This window comes from Saccostrea cucullata, unplaced genomic scaffold, assembly GCF_032062105.1.
Source record: "Saccostrea cucullata isolate Sc308-1 unplaced genomic scaffold, CSIRO_AGI_Scuc_v1 ctg234, whole genome shotgun sequence".
Taxonomy (NCBI): Eukaryota; Metazoa; Mollusca; class Bivalvia; order Ostreida; family Ostreidae; genus Saccostrea; species Saccostrea cuccullata.
The window spans coordinates 201,613-218,157 of NW_026931351.1; the positions used below are offsets into that span (position 1 = coordinate 201,613).

At 32.1% G+C, this 16,545-nt stretch overlaps 1 protein-coding gene across 1 annotated transcript; it reads right to left on the reverse strand.

The window, feature by feature from the left end:
- Positions 1 to 281: 281 nt before the first annotated feature.
- On the reverse strand, positions 282 to 5,563 carry LOC134232293 (heat shock 70 kDa protein 12A-like). Its single transcript, XM_062714247.1, has 5 exons — positions 5,237 to 5,563; positions 4,778 to 4,996; positions 3,285 to 3,310; positions 2,373 to 2,440; positions 282 to 2,213 (listed from the first exon to the last, which is right to left on the reverse strand). Exons 1-5 carry the CDS (start codon positions 5,561 to 5,563, stop codon positions 1,168 to 1,170), a joined length of 1,686 nt encoding a protein of 561 aa, XP_062570231.1. The 3' UTR covers positions 282 to 1,167.
- Positions 5,564 to 16,545: the final 10,982 nt, after the last annotated feature.

Here is a 16,545-nt window from a genome sequence, read left to right on the forward strand (position 1 = left end):
TCCACTATTATATTTGGCAAAAATATCAAATATATAATGAAAGTACTTGAAAAAAAAATGTAAGCTTAAAATTAGCACTATTTTTGTGATATCTAAAAAATTAAAATCACAGACTCACATTTTTTACTTCATTTTCTGAATATATAAGACCATTTTAACCACTCTGCTTAAATTTAGAAAAGTGTCATTTCAGTAATAATTTTACTGCTGTAAAATCTTTAACACCAGAAAAATAACGTTATTTGAATGCAGAAATTTCAATTAATTGACGATGCGAAGTAAGAAACTTTTTTCATAGGACTGTGTTTGATCCAATAATTCATTTGGATAAAAATATTAAAGGAAAAACCTTTCAAAATTGAATTAGGCGTTTGACTTAAATACAGCAAAAAAGGTCATATTAATTGCTCCGTAGTGCAAGTTTTGTTTGTATGTTGATAACGTCCCTCTCGAAATGTTTCACTCATATGGTGACGGCACCACTTGCCGATGGAGAGCTGGAAATTTTGTCCTATGATTGACACTCTGGGCCATTGATCAGTAAGGGATGTTTTCCGTGACAGCATCTACTTCGAAACGGGACCTCGATTTATATAGTCTCATCCGAAGGACCGGTCTCCACGTCCCATAGTGGAATTCGAACCTGTGACGTAAGGATTAACTACTTATTTCGCAACTCTAGAGCAGACGCTCTAACCACTGTGTCACGCGGGCGAAAGCCACAAAATGTTGAAGAATGGTGTAGATTATGAAATGACATCAAATGACAAAATGAAATGTACAGTTATAAATTAGAATCAATAAGAACCACTCAAAAAGAGGTGGGATCAGTTGAAATCGAATAGATGGTCCTCGAGTCGACGAATGCACTTCTACTGTGTACTCAGTATCAGAAAAAATGAAAATATTCCGTATACTTTTTTTAAACAAATTTCAGATTTAATTTCACATTTATGGATCTTTTTCAATATTTATCACCATAAAATCATGTTTTACACGAGCTCTGCATAACATGACTGGTATGGTGGGCACTACTTACTATAATGTTAAGTTTTTGAAAACTGGAACATACTATTGGTTCGTTTCTTCTTAACACCCTGTTCTCTTCGATCTCTTGTCGTTAATTTGCCGTTAAGAAATTTAATCACAAAGACGGGGTTCTAATAGTTACAATAAATCAAGAGTACCTTCTGTTTGAATTCCAGTTTCAATTACCTCTGAACGATATTTCATTTCAGTCAGCCCAAACGTGAAAATGCTTTTGACAATACGTGGCTTACCATTATTTTCTGGAAGAGACAACTTATATCCTTTCAAAAGCTTACAGTTTTCATCGACAACAACTGGGTTTTCCTTGTCCGTGTAGTAGACTCTTTCCGCTACTGACATTTGTGTCGTTGTAATAGGTTCTGAAGTTCGAATTATCTCAACCCCAGTAGTAGAAACTTTTGTTCCCTTGGCAATCAAAATGCTAAAGGATCGTTTGCATCTAAACTCACCATTTTCATCTTTATATTTTCTAGTATTAGGATGAATTCCTTCTTTAAAAATTGAATCAGATGCGACGCCATATGTGTATTTCATTATTCGTGCCGTTATCGACAACGGTCTGTGTCCATATAAGACGGCCCCCTTTAGAACTGCAAGCCCACATTCATTTGGAATGACAAAAGTTTTATCGACAATTGCTTTTTTAATCTCTTCCTGTAGAAGCCTTGATTCGCTGAAACCTCCAACAAGCAGAATGCTCTTCACCTCTTCATGTTCTTTAAGCAAATTTTGAATATGGCTGACAATTCCACCAACTGGCGTGCAAAACAGACTCTTTATTGCAGAGGGTGCAAATTTAATTTTATCACCATCTATGGAAATGAAATCTTTCATCCCAATTTCGGCAATGTTTTTCTTAAACTTTTTAGGTTTAGATTTAAATCTTTTAGATAAAGTTGTAGCTAACTTCACATTGAAACTCTCCATGTATTCTTCACAAACCAACCGTTTTTTTGTTTCAAAGTTTCTTGCTATAGCTAAGTATTCCTCCATGTCATTTGCTTTCAGTTTCTGCATGGTCTTATATCCAAAGATTTTACTATAAAGTTTCAGGTACTCTTCATCCACGATTGTTCCGGCGTAAGGCCCACCAGTTGCCATATGAATCTCTGTCAAGGTACCATCTTCATTTACCTCATGCACACTGAAATCTGCTGTACCACCTTAAGCGAGAAAATGCAAAGAAAATAAAATTAATTCAGACTGAAATGTGCCAAATAACACTGAAGCAGGTGGGTTAGTGAGTAATGCATTAAAAAAATCTGTTTTGTTCACATTTATTTATTTTTATTTCAATTTTTGTGTTATGCTGGACATATTACATTTTTTAAATTGTATATTTAGAAATGAAGTTATTTTAAACGCATATTTTCTTGTTGCTGTTTTGTATCTAAAATAACAATTTTCAAGTTATAGTAAATATGTATAACATTATATTGCAGTTTGTAAACAAACACTGTCTCAAGGCAGACAGTAGATGAGAGGAGGGAAAACAAAAGCAATTGGTACAGGATTGAAATAAAATATTACAATACAGATGACGTTATTCATAACTTTAATTACTGTTGAGATATTTTTATAAATGTTAATGTGTAACAAATACAGTTCACGTTTAGCACTTATATTTCTTCTTCAACTTGTACGTTTGATAGAAATTATAGATATGTACTAACACTTTTTTCCACAAGAAAGTATATTTTGCTATAAAAAGAAGTCTTCATTTTGTTTTTACAATTTTTAATTCAGGAATAGTTTAAAAGGAATTAGTATTTCTTTAATTAGGAGTAAGAGCTGTATAATTGTAAATTGTAATTATAAGGATCGTGAATAAAAAAAAACCATTTAGCTAGGGTGCTTACTCCTGATAGGCACTTATAGCCTTATAGCCCAGGGATCATGAAACATCGTAGGCTTAAGTCAAAATCTTCATACTGTACTTAAAATTTATAGAAGGCAAATAGATCAAAACTGTAATGTGTTTCAACATTGATCCATAAACATGTTGTTATTTGCATATTTTTAGATCAAATCAATAAAAATTAAACATTTTACAGGCGATTGAAAATTTGACTTAAGTCTAAGTCTTTTTCATGACCCCAGGGCCTGATTCCACCTCTGGACTTTCAAGGAGTACATTTTCCTGCCCTCGTTGCATATTTGTTTTGTTTATCAATTTTTTCTTAGATCAATTTAATTGTTTGTTATCTTCTCCTTTTGCATTTATTTAAGCCAACACTAACTGATTTGTATGTACACCAGCCTGTAAAGATATGACAATTTTCTGAAGATGATTACAAATATCCTCTACCTCCTTCCGAGAAAAAATTATAATTGTAAATTGTAATTATAAGTCATTCCTTATAATTTAATTTTAAAATAATTATTCAACTGGGGATGTAAAATTGTGTTGTTTTTATGAGTTCAAATTTACCGCGCAATAAAACAACCGTAGTAACTTAAAATTTATGGGAAGGCAGGGGAGGTAAAACTGATACATAGATCTAGCAGCCATGATGCTTGTTTACATGATTTTTAAGATCAAGTAACTGTTTGAAATTAAAACATTCATTAAATCTGGAATTTTCCATGAATCTCAAGGACTGGAAATGAGGGGATTGATGGATACAGATGATTATGCTGGTTGTCAAGGGGGTGTGTCCCCATACCAAACCAGATTATACAAAATGTAATGCGTTCCTTTTTGGAAATCAACCAATGAGAGGCAAGAATACAAGCAAAATTAAATTATTCATATTAAAAACATTAAGGGAATGATTTCATTATAAAAGTAATCAATGTATCAAGCATTTAATCAATGTATAAAAAGCTGTGGATGGCATAAAGTGTATAAATTATGATTTTATTTTTAAAAAGTTATTCCAACGTGTCGTGGAAAAACTCTTAACATATACAAAAGGTTTTATATGAGAAAAATGTCCCATTGTATTTAGAAAAAGGACCTGGCATTTGCCCAAACTTTAATGTTATTTAATATCCAGAGCGATTCAATCTTAAAACACCTCCAATATAAAATGCATATTCAATAAATGAATACATTCTTTGCTTTTCGAAATAAATAAAAAAAAATACTTTTAATCACATTCGCTTCATTTAAAATTTGGTGTATGAATTGATAGATATATATTTCTGCGCTTTTTTTTTTTTAAATCCATTAATTTTTAAAATACCCGGTAATACGCTACCCTTAAAAGAATCTTTTAAAATGTCTAATTTCTGATTTCTTTTAGAAAATGTTCAGAATCATAAAGTTTGTCTTTTCGTCTTTAATTTAGAATTTTTAGCAATTTTTAAAGGCTTAATAGAAAAATATTTGAAGAGAAAACTATATGTAGCTAACAATTATTACCTCAAATACATCTTTTCGAACATAAATTATGCAAAGAATTCAGAAAGCCATATTATGAAAAATCTTACAATCAAGGTTCAAAGATAACAACTCTATAATTTATTTGTTCAAAAATATCATTTTTTCCATTAAGGATTATTCACAATAAATATTTGTGTAAAAGAAATTTATTTTTTATGATTTGGGACAATTTAGATTTAAATTCAACAACACTTTAATTTTATTGTTTAAAGATATCATTTTCAACATAAGGAATTTTCACAATGAATATTTGTGTTATAGAAATACATGCATGGTACTTTTAGAAGATTTTGAGAAAAATTGTGAGATTTTTTATATGAATTTTTTACTGATTAAAACCTGAACAGCCGCTGTCCTCATAAACTGCTTCGCGGATTCTGTCCAAATGGCGGGAACTGTAAGTACGAATAATATCTGACTTGTTTCCACTGTGTGCCCTCTGTCTTCAAGGGTTTGAAACAAATGATCCTTCAAGTACTTTATGGAGGAAGAGAAAACCAATATAGCCGGAAGACCTTTTCCAGTGACGTCATTGATTTCCGTGTCGTGTGTCATATCCTAAAACGTCATAACATGATTATTTTTACTTTATTCGTTTCAGTGTGAAATGGGAAATTTAGGTTAGTTTTATGTATTGAAAGTTTGTCCAGCTAATCATGAATTAAATAAAAAGAGCTCTAATTAATGAATTTTTCTGATTTTATTTTTTTTTATAATACATTCTATCAACAATCATTCTAAAGTATAGGAAATAAAAGGAAAAACATATTAAAGCATTATTTCTTTTTCAATACATACCTTCCAATGAAGATCCATTTTAAATCTCATAAAGAAGTAATAGTCTAAGTGTTTTCCTTCCGAGGCTAAATGCACATACTTGTTTTCTGCAGCATAACCAAACGAGTTAAACGATTGATCCGGATTCAAGAGAAGACAAGTGGGGGTCTTCAGTGATGATAAATTCCCTTGCCCCGCATACCATGTTTGAGGACAGAAAAATGTCAGCGGATCATCATGGAAGGAATATGCATATCCACTGTAAGTCGTTCCAAAATCTATTGCCGCCACTAATCGAAATTCGAAAATTTCCTCATAAACACTCTCGGTATTTGTACTATTGGACATTTTATTTTAAATGTAAATGCTTGCTTTTTCTGTATCCTTTCAACCCTGAAAAGTCTCTGTTTTTAGTCACAACTAAATAGATCTTACTTCCTGGTACATATGTACTCTGCATACCTGTCAGATATTTCTTACGTACAAAATGGGGTGTTTTACGGTGTAAAGCTTTTATTTCAAGGTTAAATTTTGTTGTTAAACTCTTTTATTCAACACAGTCACTTAGTCAAAGGTTATATGCATTACAAAGGCAAAATCGTTTGAAGCATCGATATTCATACTATATATTTATCATTTGTTGAAATAACTCATGCTCTTTGTAAAAATACAAACCATGCCAAATAAAAGTTGCCTTTTTATCACTGATTGTAATCTATACGTCTTTATACTTGGCCATTAAGTAAGCATATTTTGGATTTAAAAACGTGAGAAGAAAATGAAGTTGAATGAAAACAATAGAAACTGCAATGTAAAATCACTGATGGGGGAAAGGTTCAAATAAATGAAATATGAGATGTATGACGAACATCAAAATAGACAGTAATTGTTCCTTCGACTTACGCTTGGCACTTTGAAGTGAATGTTGCGGGTTTTTTAAATGGAATCTTAAAAAACCGTGTCACGACATGCAAACCCTTACTGCTCAATGGCCCTGATTGTTCAGTAAAAGTCTAAATTTGAAGCTGACGTGACCAGTAAATGATGACGTTTCTATCTGAGAGAGAAATTCTCGAATGGGACACGAAACAGCAAACTTGTACAATCAATCAATAAATCAATCGATTTTTTTTATGAAGTAAAGAAATGACCTCATAATTAGGAATTTTCCTGTGCAATGAATTTAACCTATGATGTAACAGATAAACAGCCATCACAAAGTCCGATATTGATCAAAAAGTGCGATATAAAGTACAAATCTGTTGTCTGTTCTGATAAATACATGCACAGGATCAAAAGGAACAGAAACAATAAAATGTGCATACAAAAACATAGCATTTTCTTCAAAGGCACGATTTGATCGTAATCCTATTGAAAATCTTAATGACTTTTATAGCAGACAATGAAAGCCATTTTACATAAGTTTCTAATCATTAACATCTGTGCATGCCAGTTGACAACTTTTTATTTATTGCCGTATATATAGCTAAACTATATCTTGCATCACCAAATTAACATATTTCTCTCAAAGTAAGTTTATACAATACGTGATGTGGTTTTACAGATTCTTTTTCGTTGCCCTGTTGATTCAAGTGGCATTTACTTTCAGTAAGTAACATTAAGTTTGATTCTTTCTTTATTTTCAACGTTCCTTTTGAATAATTTCCCTCGTATGGAGACGCCACCACATGCAGGTGAAGGGCTAAAAATTTATATCTATACTCAGCACTCGATGCCAATAAGCAATGAGGGATCTTTTTCGTGCCAAAACACTTGGACACGGAGTCTCTCTTTCTACGGCCTCAACCGAACTTGAGGGACCACGGTCACCACGCACGTCTTGCAGTGGATTCGAATCCATGACGTAAGAATCAGCTTTTTCCCCGCAACTCTAGAACAAATTCTCCAATCAGTGCCACGCAGGCGAAGAGTAACAAGGCCTGATGTAGATAGATAGATATCCTATATATAATTGTATGAAACATGCTAAAGTATAATATATTCTTTCCGCATCAATATAATTTTTGTCTTCCAGCAAAAAGCACTCCTTAATACTTGGAACTTCACGGCATTGCAGAAAATTGCTTAGCATACAGTTTAAAAGATTCATGACACCTTCCAAGTTTTCAAAATGAAATATATGGAATTAATTTCAAAGAAAATGCAATCAATAATTATTTTTCTTCAAAAACGTGATGCATAGGACATGACTTAGATATCTCTAGGACATAAAATGAATTTTATTGACGCATTAAAGAGATTTCAGCATCAGCGCTAATATTTTAATTGTGATTCCCTTCCTCTATTCAAATTCTCGTATTCATACAATTTTTGATTTGTTAGTTTTTAGGTTAGGTTAGTTGCACCGAGAAAGAAATCAATCTACTATTCTACTTAAACTTTGATGTACATGTACAAGTACACGTATCATCTATGTCTTTTATATATAGGCCTATATCTTATAGGTTTTTATTTTTTGTGAGGCATTATTATGTTAGTGTACTCCTTAGAAAAACGGCCATAGTAGTAACAATCTGACAAGGTATTTCAAAATAAATGAAAAAAAAATTCTTTTGGTTGTTTGAATCAGATCAGCTATGGTCAGCCAACCAATCATGGACATTTGAACCATAAATGTTTCGTACAAATGATTCTGCAGATCGCACGCCAAATACGCCCATCTTCTTTAAAACATAAATAATGCAGCTGTGTCTATGCCCCTTTGACGAGTAAAAATGGATTGGTACATAATAAGACCTTTGGGTTTTATAAAATTCGATCACAAAATCATGCAACACATCTTTACATTCCGATGATATTTTAGAAATAATAATAATATTATATTTCCTAAACTTTTGAACTCATAGTTATTAAGTGTTAATATATCACTTAAAGGTCAAGTTCTGTAAATTCACGTAAATCCATGCAAGATAATTAGTTATTTAATTGGTATTTGTTAATTTGTTATTGATTTTTATAATGAGATTTTTTAACAGATTTTTTTTACAATCTACATGTTTAAATTTACAAGTATACATGTACTTATAAAAATAAGGCAACATGGATTTTTTTTTCGAGCAGACTGTCACGCATTATTTCACTAAAATAATGTTCTCACATTTTTTAACGGCACAGAATATCTGACAGAGTGTCAGAATACCTAATGTTTAAAAAATCTTTTGCCTAAGCATATATTCATGTTGCATTGGTATCCATTAGAAACGCCAATTTACCGTCAGAGTTAGTTATGGTTATGTTACCAATTAACCATACCAGTAACATACCTTGCAGTACCATGGTCATTTATACATATGTTACATGAGAGTTTAACTAGTTTTATAAAAATAGAGAATTTAAAACTCACTGTAACCAACTGTGCATTAACTGATGTTGTGAACAAAATAGATAAGTCTGTTACAACCTTAATTTTGGGTTGAAGTCTCATGACAAATTCTATCATTTTGAATTAAAGTGCGAATCAAACCAAAGCCTGGAACAAAAGTCATTCCTTATAACGCTGATGAGGAAACCTTGAAAACAACAGGTGATAAATATGACTCAGCCCTCAAAGGTGAGTGTTTATGTTTTTCCTTTCGTTTAGGTCGAAATATATTTCACAATAGATCTAAATATGTATATATATATTGAATTTTAATCTATTGTATTTCACCCTTTTATTAAAACATAAGTCATAAGATACTGGTTTATTCAAAGATATTTTGTTCTTAAACGTCTGTGGTGAGCTAAGAATAAAACTTATTGCCAAAACATCTACTTGTTTTCATATCTGACAAAAAGGTGAATCCTTCAGGTAGGTAATTTTTTGTATGTCAACTCTTGATGAAGAAAAAACAATAAATATTATTGAATGTCATTTAAGAAGATAGACATTCTGACTTGGACACAGTTTATAAAAAGAAATATAACATAAATCATTGCAATATTTCACAAAAAGGTGATAATATTTAGACCTTTTAAAAAAATCACACCATTCTGAATTTGTTATGATATTAAAAACAAATGTGACATTCATTAATTGTTTCGATTCAATTATTTGCAATCAATAGCTTAAATTCCTATTTGATGGTTGTTAAATACTAAAAATTAATGAAATTACTTTTCAACAGAATTTTCAATATCTTACACTTGTAGAAGACAGATAATACATTTTTTACTTATAAAATAATCTAATAGATAATTATATCATTTGAATAAGGAGAGCATCAAGGTTAAAAAAGCTTAGAGTTGAATTTTTTAATGAATTCGTAATACTTTTGTGACAATCAGGTATAATTTATTTTCCTTTCTCACTATGTACTTATTTTCAATACGGTAATTTTTTTTAAATTTATTTTATTTTTTGAACTTGTGAGAAGATTGATGAAATCTGAAGACTAAGCTTATTTTTGTATATTTTTTTCTTAAATTTCAGTCTTTAGCCTTTAACGATATAGTTATTTAAATCAGGGATGGGGTAATTACTTTCAAAAGTAATTCATTAATTAATTACAATTTGTTTGAAATTTTTCAATTACTAGTAATTAAAATAATATGCAATTATGAATTAATGTCAATAACTTGTATTTAACGGTTTAACTTGTAAAATTGTATTAATTACAGTCAATTACAATTACTTTTTTCAATTACCAAATCCCTTATTCAAATCATACAATATTAAACTATTTATAACCTTATAAACTTACAGACTATAAAAAGTACAATAATATAAAAAAAAAATCAAATGTCCAACAAGAAAAAAATACCACTTCAAAATGTTGTGTAAAGACTTAACATGAAATATTTAAAAATAATAGAAACAAGTTAAAAAACAGAATTCAAATGAAGTTAAAGCAAAAAAATAAATAAATAAATAAAAATAAAAAAGGGGGGTTCTGGTACGCAAAACTTTGGACATTCGCTGGATGTCACGTCTTTAAATAACTTATACAAAGGAATACTACATGTTGCGTTGCAAAGTTGAATAAATGAAGTTTTCAAAATATCAAGTTTAAATCCTTATCTATATTTTTCATCATCAATAATACCAGTATGCACAATGATACTGCAATGAACAAAATTATTCGACACTTTGTTTTAACCAGAAAGTTGAAAAAGTTATTCATCAATTCATTCATGAAGTTATTCAGAAATTAAGATAAAATTATATAATGTACTTGATCTATGCAAATACTCGAAAATGAAATTTGTTCAACCAGACCCATGTACTAGTAATTATTTTTAATAAAATTTTCGTTTAAAAGAAGTGTTTTACAATAGTAAATATATCTTTCAAACTGTGCAGTTTAATGTCAAAATCAACTATCAAATAATTATATATCTTTTTTTAGAATGCGAGACATTTTTGGACTGCTTCTCTCCCCCTTGTCACTGGAGCACTTGTGACCCCAAGACGAAGAAATGTAACTGTATCATATGACTTATGTTATTCAACAGGTTCCTTAAAAAATCAATGATCGAGAAAATGCAATAAATAAAATTGGATACATACATGTTTTATACAGCGTTCGTTCTTGGAATGCACACAAAATTGTGAGCATATGTTTTGTATTTGGAAATGCATTAAAAGATATTAAGTTAACTCTCTATTTGTGATCATTTTGATTCTAAACTACTTTTCAATATATTTTTACGAATTAAATATTTGAAGATATATTTTACCAGACAAAGACATTGACTGCTTAAAACTTTGTGTAAACTTCCTGTATTTTTGTAAAAGTAAATCCTCACCTGTAAGGGGTGTTTATGTCTATAATGTGTAGCATTACCACCTGCATGTGTTGTTTACGTCTTTTATATATCCAGGGAGTCCCTTGATAAGCAATAGGCCTTTCTTTACAGGATTGAGAATTCCCTCTACCACAGAATGCTTTCTACCAACTTTGGTTACATGTACAACTGCATTCTCCACTTGCATCAATACTTTGATGAAATGGACAATATTTTGACTAAATTAAAGGTTTTTTAAATGAAATATTAACAAATTTTGAATGGAGATTATCTCCATTTATATTTGTGCTTTTGGTTTAAGAATTGCCAAATATAGAATTGAATCTTAAAATGCATCGTTCAAATCATTGAGTTTCTATCCAAAATTTAAAACTGTAAAACTCGTCATTCAAAGAAAGAACTCGATATCTCAAACACATTTCTCGATGCATTGTGTTTGTTCAGGATTTTTTAAGTGATTTGATATTTGCCCCTAAAGGTTTAATATTCATTAATCAGTCCTTTATACAAAGAGTAAGTGAGAAAATTCTTAAATTTATGATATTGATAGGTTTCATAAACAAATTGTTAGCTTCTTTAAAGGATAAAAGCCACCCCATCCCCCAAAAATAAACAAAGAAAATTCAAATTTAAAAAAAAATACATTGCTTTCACAAGATGAAGCAGAAGTATGTCCACTGGAATAAAGGGATTTTGGAATCAGAGAAAAAATATTCTTTTAAATTTAAGTGTTGTACAGTTTGTTTTTTTTTTCACAAGTAATTGACCGATTTTTGATTTGGCAATGGAAACTATTTTGTATATTTAAACCCCAGAAACTTGGAGAGACACTTACACATCAATATTATGTGCATATCTGCATAAATACATAGTTGAAAAGAAAATGTTAAGAGATGACGGACAGAATTCAAGCTCAAAAGCCCATAAAACAAAACAAATCAATCCATTTTAAATAAAATTTCATGACGTACAAAGATGATAAAAAGCAAGCCTTAGGGGAATCGCGTATAACTTCTCTCAGTACATGTACATAGTGTAGTACATGTACAAAATCCGGAATTTCATAACCAATCAAGAAAAACTCAACCTAATTGACATAATACCAATGATTTAGGAGCCACGAATGGAACAGTTTTTGTTTGATAAGGTATTCGTGTTTATCACAATTTTGAACTATTTTTTTAGGTAGACAATCTGCCCTAGGCTCAATGAACCATGTGGAGGTAACGAATTGTATTCAATATCAAAGTCCATAAAACAATACAAAATAGGAGCAGAGCAAACACGGACTTCCAAAAACATCAGTGGTAGGATCAGGTGCCAAGTTAGAAATTTTCAATGAGTTATTTTTATCTAAATAATCAGTTGAGTTCCATCATAATTCAAAATCTCCAGATCAGGAGCCAAAAAGTTTAAAATTTTAAGAGAGTTATCCTTGCTCTGAAACACAACTATATTTAGGCCTTCCATATGATAATAGTGCCAATAGTGCCAATTTAAAACAAAGTTTCCCGCAGCTCTGTTATTTTTCAGATTGAATGAAAAACCAAGAATGAGTATAATTGTAAATTTGTCATTTATTAATGACACCAATGTAACACATGAAATTTGGGAGATCCTATGACTTTGTACAATTTGTATCTACACCTTGTTATGGATCTCCCAAAAATTGAAATAACATCATGACAATACTCAAAAAAAAAGACAAATATATCAAACATTTAAGCTGAAAAATAAGGTGGCAACAAACAATAGGCCACCAAAAATCCAACTACATTGGATTTTCCGCCACCCAACGGAAACAACTCGTGTACATGGACAACATATGAGACAAGAGGCCCAAGGGCCACAGGTCGCTCACCTGAGCACATCGACTAGGCAAAAGCACATATCAGATCAAAACTGAAAGTTTACTGGGGGGAGGGGGGACAGTTGACACTTTCCTTGTAACCCCCCTGGGTGACACTTTCATGATTTGACAATAAACCTAAAAGTAGAATGCTACGACTAACCCTAATCACAGAGGATGATTCCATATAAATAGAAAAATATCACTAATCATGGCTTTGAAGTATTTGAAAATCAAGATTTTTTATCAAGCTATTAATGAGACTAACTTTTCACATTAATATATATTCCTATGTAAAACTTTGGTAACCCAGCCATTTTGGGTCAACTGTCCCCACCCTAGCCCCATGGGTCATGATTTGAAGAAACTTGAATCTACACTAACTGAGGATGATTCCACGTAAGTTTCATCTTTCCTGGCTACCAGTGGTTCTTATATTGGAGAAGAAGATTTTAAAACTTGTTTTTCCAAAAATTGAAATATATATTCAAAAAAAGACAAATATATAAAAATTTCTGAAAAATAAGGTGGCAACAAACAATAGGCCACCAAAAATCCAACTACATTGGATTTTCCGCCACCCAACGGAAACAACTCGTGTACATGGACAACATATGAGAAAAGAGGCCCAAGGGCCACATCGCTCACCTGAGCACATCGACTAGGCAAAAGCACATATCAGATCAAAACTGAAAGTTTACTCTTGAATTTTAACCCCCCTGGGTGTCATGATTTCAACAAAGTAGAATCTACGCTACCTGAGGATGATTCCATATAAATAGAAAAATATCACTAATCATGGCTTTGAAGTACTTGAAAAGAAGATTTTTAAAGATTTTTCCTATATATTCCTATGTAAAACTTTGGTCAGCCATTTTGGGCCCACCCTAGCCCCATGGGTCATGATTTGAAGAAACTTGAATCTACACTAACTGAGGATGATTCCACATAAGTTTCATCTTTCCTGGCCCAGTGGTTCTTGAGAAGAAGATTTTAAAATGTTTTTCCTATATATTTCTATGTAAAATTTGGTTGGCAATTTTGGCCCCATCCTAGCCCCGGGGGTCATGAATTGAACAAACTTGAATCTACACTACCTGAGGATGATTCTACACGAGTTTTATCTTTCCTATTCCAGTGGTTCTTGAGAAGAAGATTTTAAAAGATTTTTCCTATATATTCCTATGTAAAACTTTGGTCGGCCATTTTGGCCCCACCCTAGCCCCGGGGGTCATGATTTGAACAAAATTGAATCTACACTACCTGAGGATGATTCCACAAGAGTTTCATCTTTCCTGGCATAGTGGTTCTTGAGAAGAAGATTTTTAAAGATTTTTTTCTATATATTCCTATGTAAAACTCTGGTCGGCCATTTTGGCCCCACCCTAGCCCCAGGGATCATGATTTGAACAAATTTGAATCTACACTACCTGAGGATAATTTCATTTAAGTTTCATCTTTCCTGTCTCAATGGTTCTTAAGAAGAAGATTTTAAAAGATTTTTCCTACATATTTCTATGTAAAACTTTGGTTGGCCATTTTGGCCCCACCCTAGCCCCGGGGGTCATGATTTGAACAAAATTGAATCTACATTACCTGAGGATGATTCCACAAGAGTTTCATCTTTCCTGGAGTAGTGGTTCTTGAGAAGAAGATTTTTAAAGATTTTTTTTCTATATATTTCTATGTAAAACTCTGGTCGGCCATTTTGGCCCCACCCTAGCCCCAGGGGTCATGATTTGAACAAACTTGAATCTACACTACCTGAGGATAATTTCATTTAAGTTTCAACTTTCCTGTCTCAATGGTTCTTAAGAAGAAGATTTTAAAATATTTTTCTTATATATTTCTATGTAAAACTTTGGTTGGCAATTTTGGCCCCACCCTATCTCCGGGGGTCATGATTTGAACAAACTTGAATCTACACTACCTGAGGATAATTTCATTTAAGTTTCATCTTTCCTGTCTCAATGGTTCTTGAGAAGAAGATTTTTAAAGATTTTTCCTATATATTCCTATGTAAAATTTTGGTCGGCCATTTTGGCCCCACCCTAGCCCCGGGGGTCATGATTTGAACAAACTTGAATCTACACTACCTGAGGATGATTCCACATGAGTTTTATCTTTCCTGGCCCAGTGGTTCTTGAGAAGAAGATTTTTTAAAAATGCTATTAATTTTTCACTAATTCATAATTATCTCCCCTTGGAAGAGGGCGTGACCCTTCATTTGAACAAACTTGAATCCCCTTTACCCAAGGATACTTTGTGCCAAGTTTGGTTGAAATTGGCCAAGTGGTTCTTGAGAAGAAGATGAAAATGTGAAAAGTTTACGACGACAACGACAACGACGACGACAACAACGACAACGACGACAGACAACGGACAAATTTTGATCAGAAAAGCTCACTTGAGCCTTCGGCTCAGGTGAGCTAAAAAACCTTAATAACCTTAATACATGTGTTTTAAGAAAAGATGATCGCTCTGTATACCTGAATAATAAATGGTGGCCAGCAACCCCTATAACTTACCACGTTTTAATTGAATAAATGATAAACAATATTTCCCGTGCAAAGGTTTAAAACATTTGTATATTTGTAATGAACAACATATCAGCAAAGGTTAACTACAATTAATTACATTGCAAACAGTAATTTAGTCTATACAAATGCTTCGCAGTACACATTCCAAATGCCTGAGTCCTTTATTTTATGCTCCAATTTTATTTACTCTCTAATCATCCATTGCACATGACTGAAAATAACTCTGGGGCAATAAATTGTAGGGGGGAAGGGGATGACAGACCTAATCTGAACCATTTGACGCTGACCTAAGGACAACCTACATGAATATGTCAGACATAATCTGACCCATTTACAGCTTATTTGGGGATAACCTACTTGAACATGACCGATATCATCTGACCCATTTATGGCTAATTAAGGGACAACATACATGAAGATGACAAGAATTCTGTTTAATAAAAAATTCATTGCAGGTTGACCTTTATAAGCAGATGTTTTGTGATGTACTGTTATTATTAGGAGAGGGTGGTAGACCATCCATTATCGATTCAATCAATTGTGGAAAAAGACAAACTACTGGAGAGAAAGAGTAAAGGATCCTGTCCTTATATATCTCTTGACTGCATCAGATTTCCATCTACCCATACGTTGAATTGCATTTTCAGAAGAACCCAATCTAGCTGCATGAGTTGCTGTCCCAATACAAAAAACTATGACCTTTGTACATTTTTTGATTCAAACCGATGAATGTAATACTTGCATCTAAATGTTTTGAAACAAATGACTGTGAAACTGGAGTGCCATCAAAAAATTGAAAAAGGGTCCCTTTTGAATGTTTAAATTGGCGCAGATATTACTCAAAAAGGGCAAACACAGGACAGAGTTCTTTTACAGACTGGACTTCTAGGTAGATGGTAACTGACTGATCTGATTGCATAGTTTTTGTGTGTGACGCAAAATCAAACTTACACACTTTTCAATTTCCCTTTCTCAGTTTCAAAATGTATGTCTGACCTTAAAAACATTTGATTCATAGATTGCGGTGTCCTAACAAATAATTCTCCCAATCTAAAAAATCCAAAAAAAAATGCTGTAAGAAACAATGCTCTTAAAAGAATTCGGTGACTCCAAGTAGAGCTTGTATGACGTATAGCTTCTATAAGTTTTGCAGGAATTTCCCCCGTTACTGGGAGTCTTGAGTTTGTTCCTTG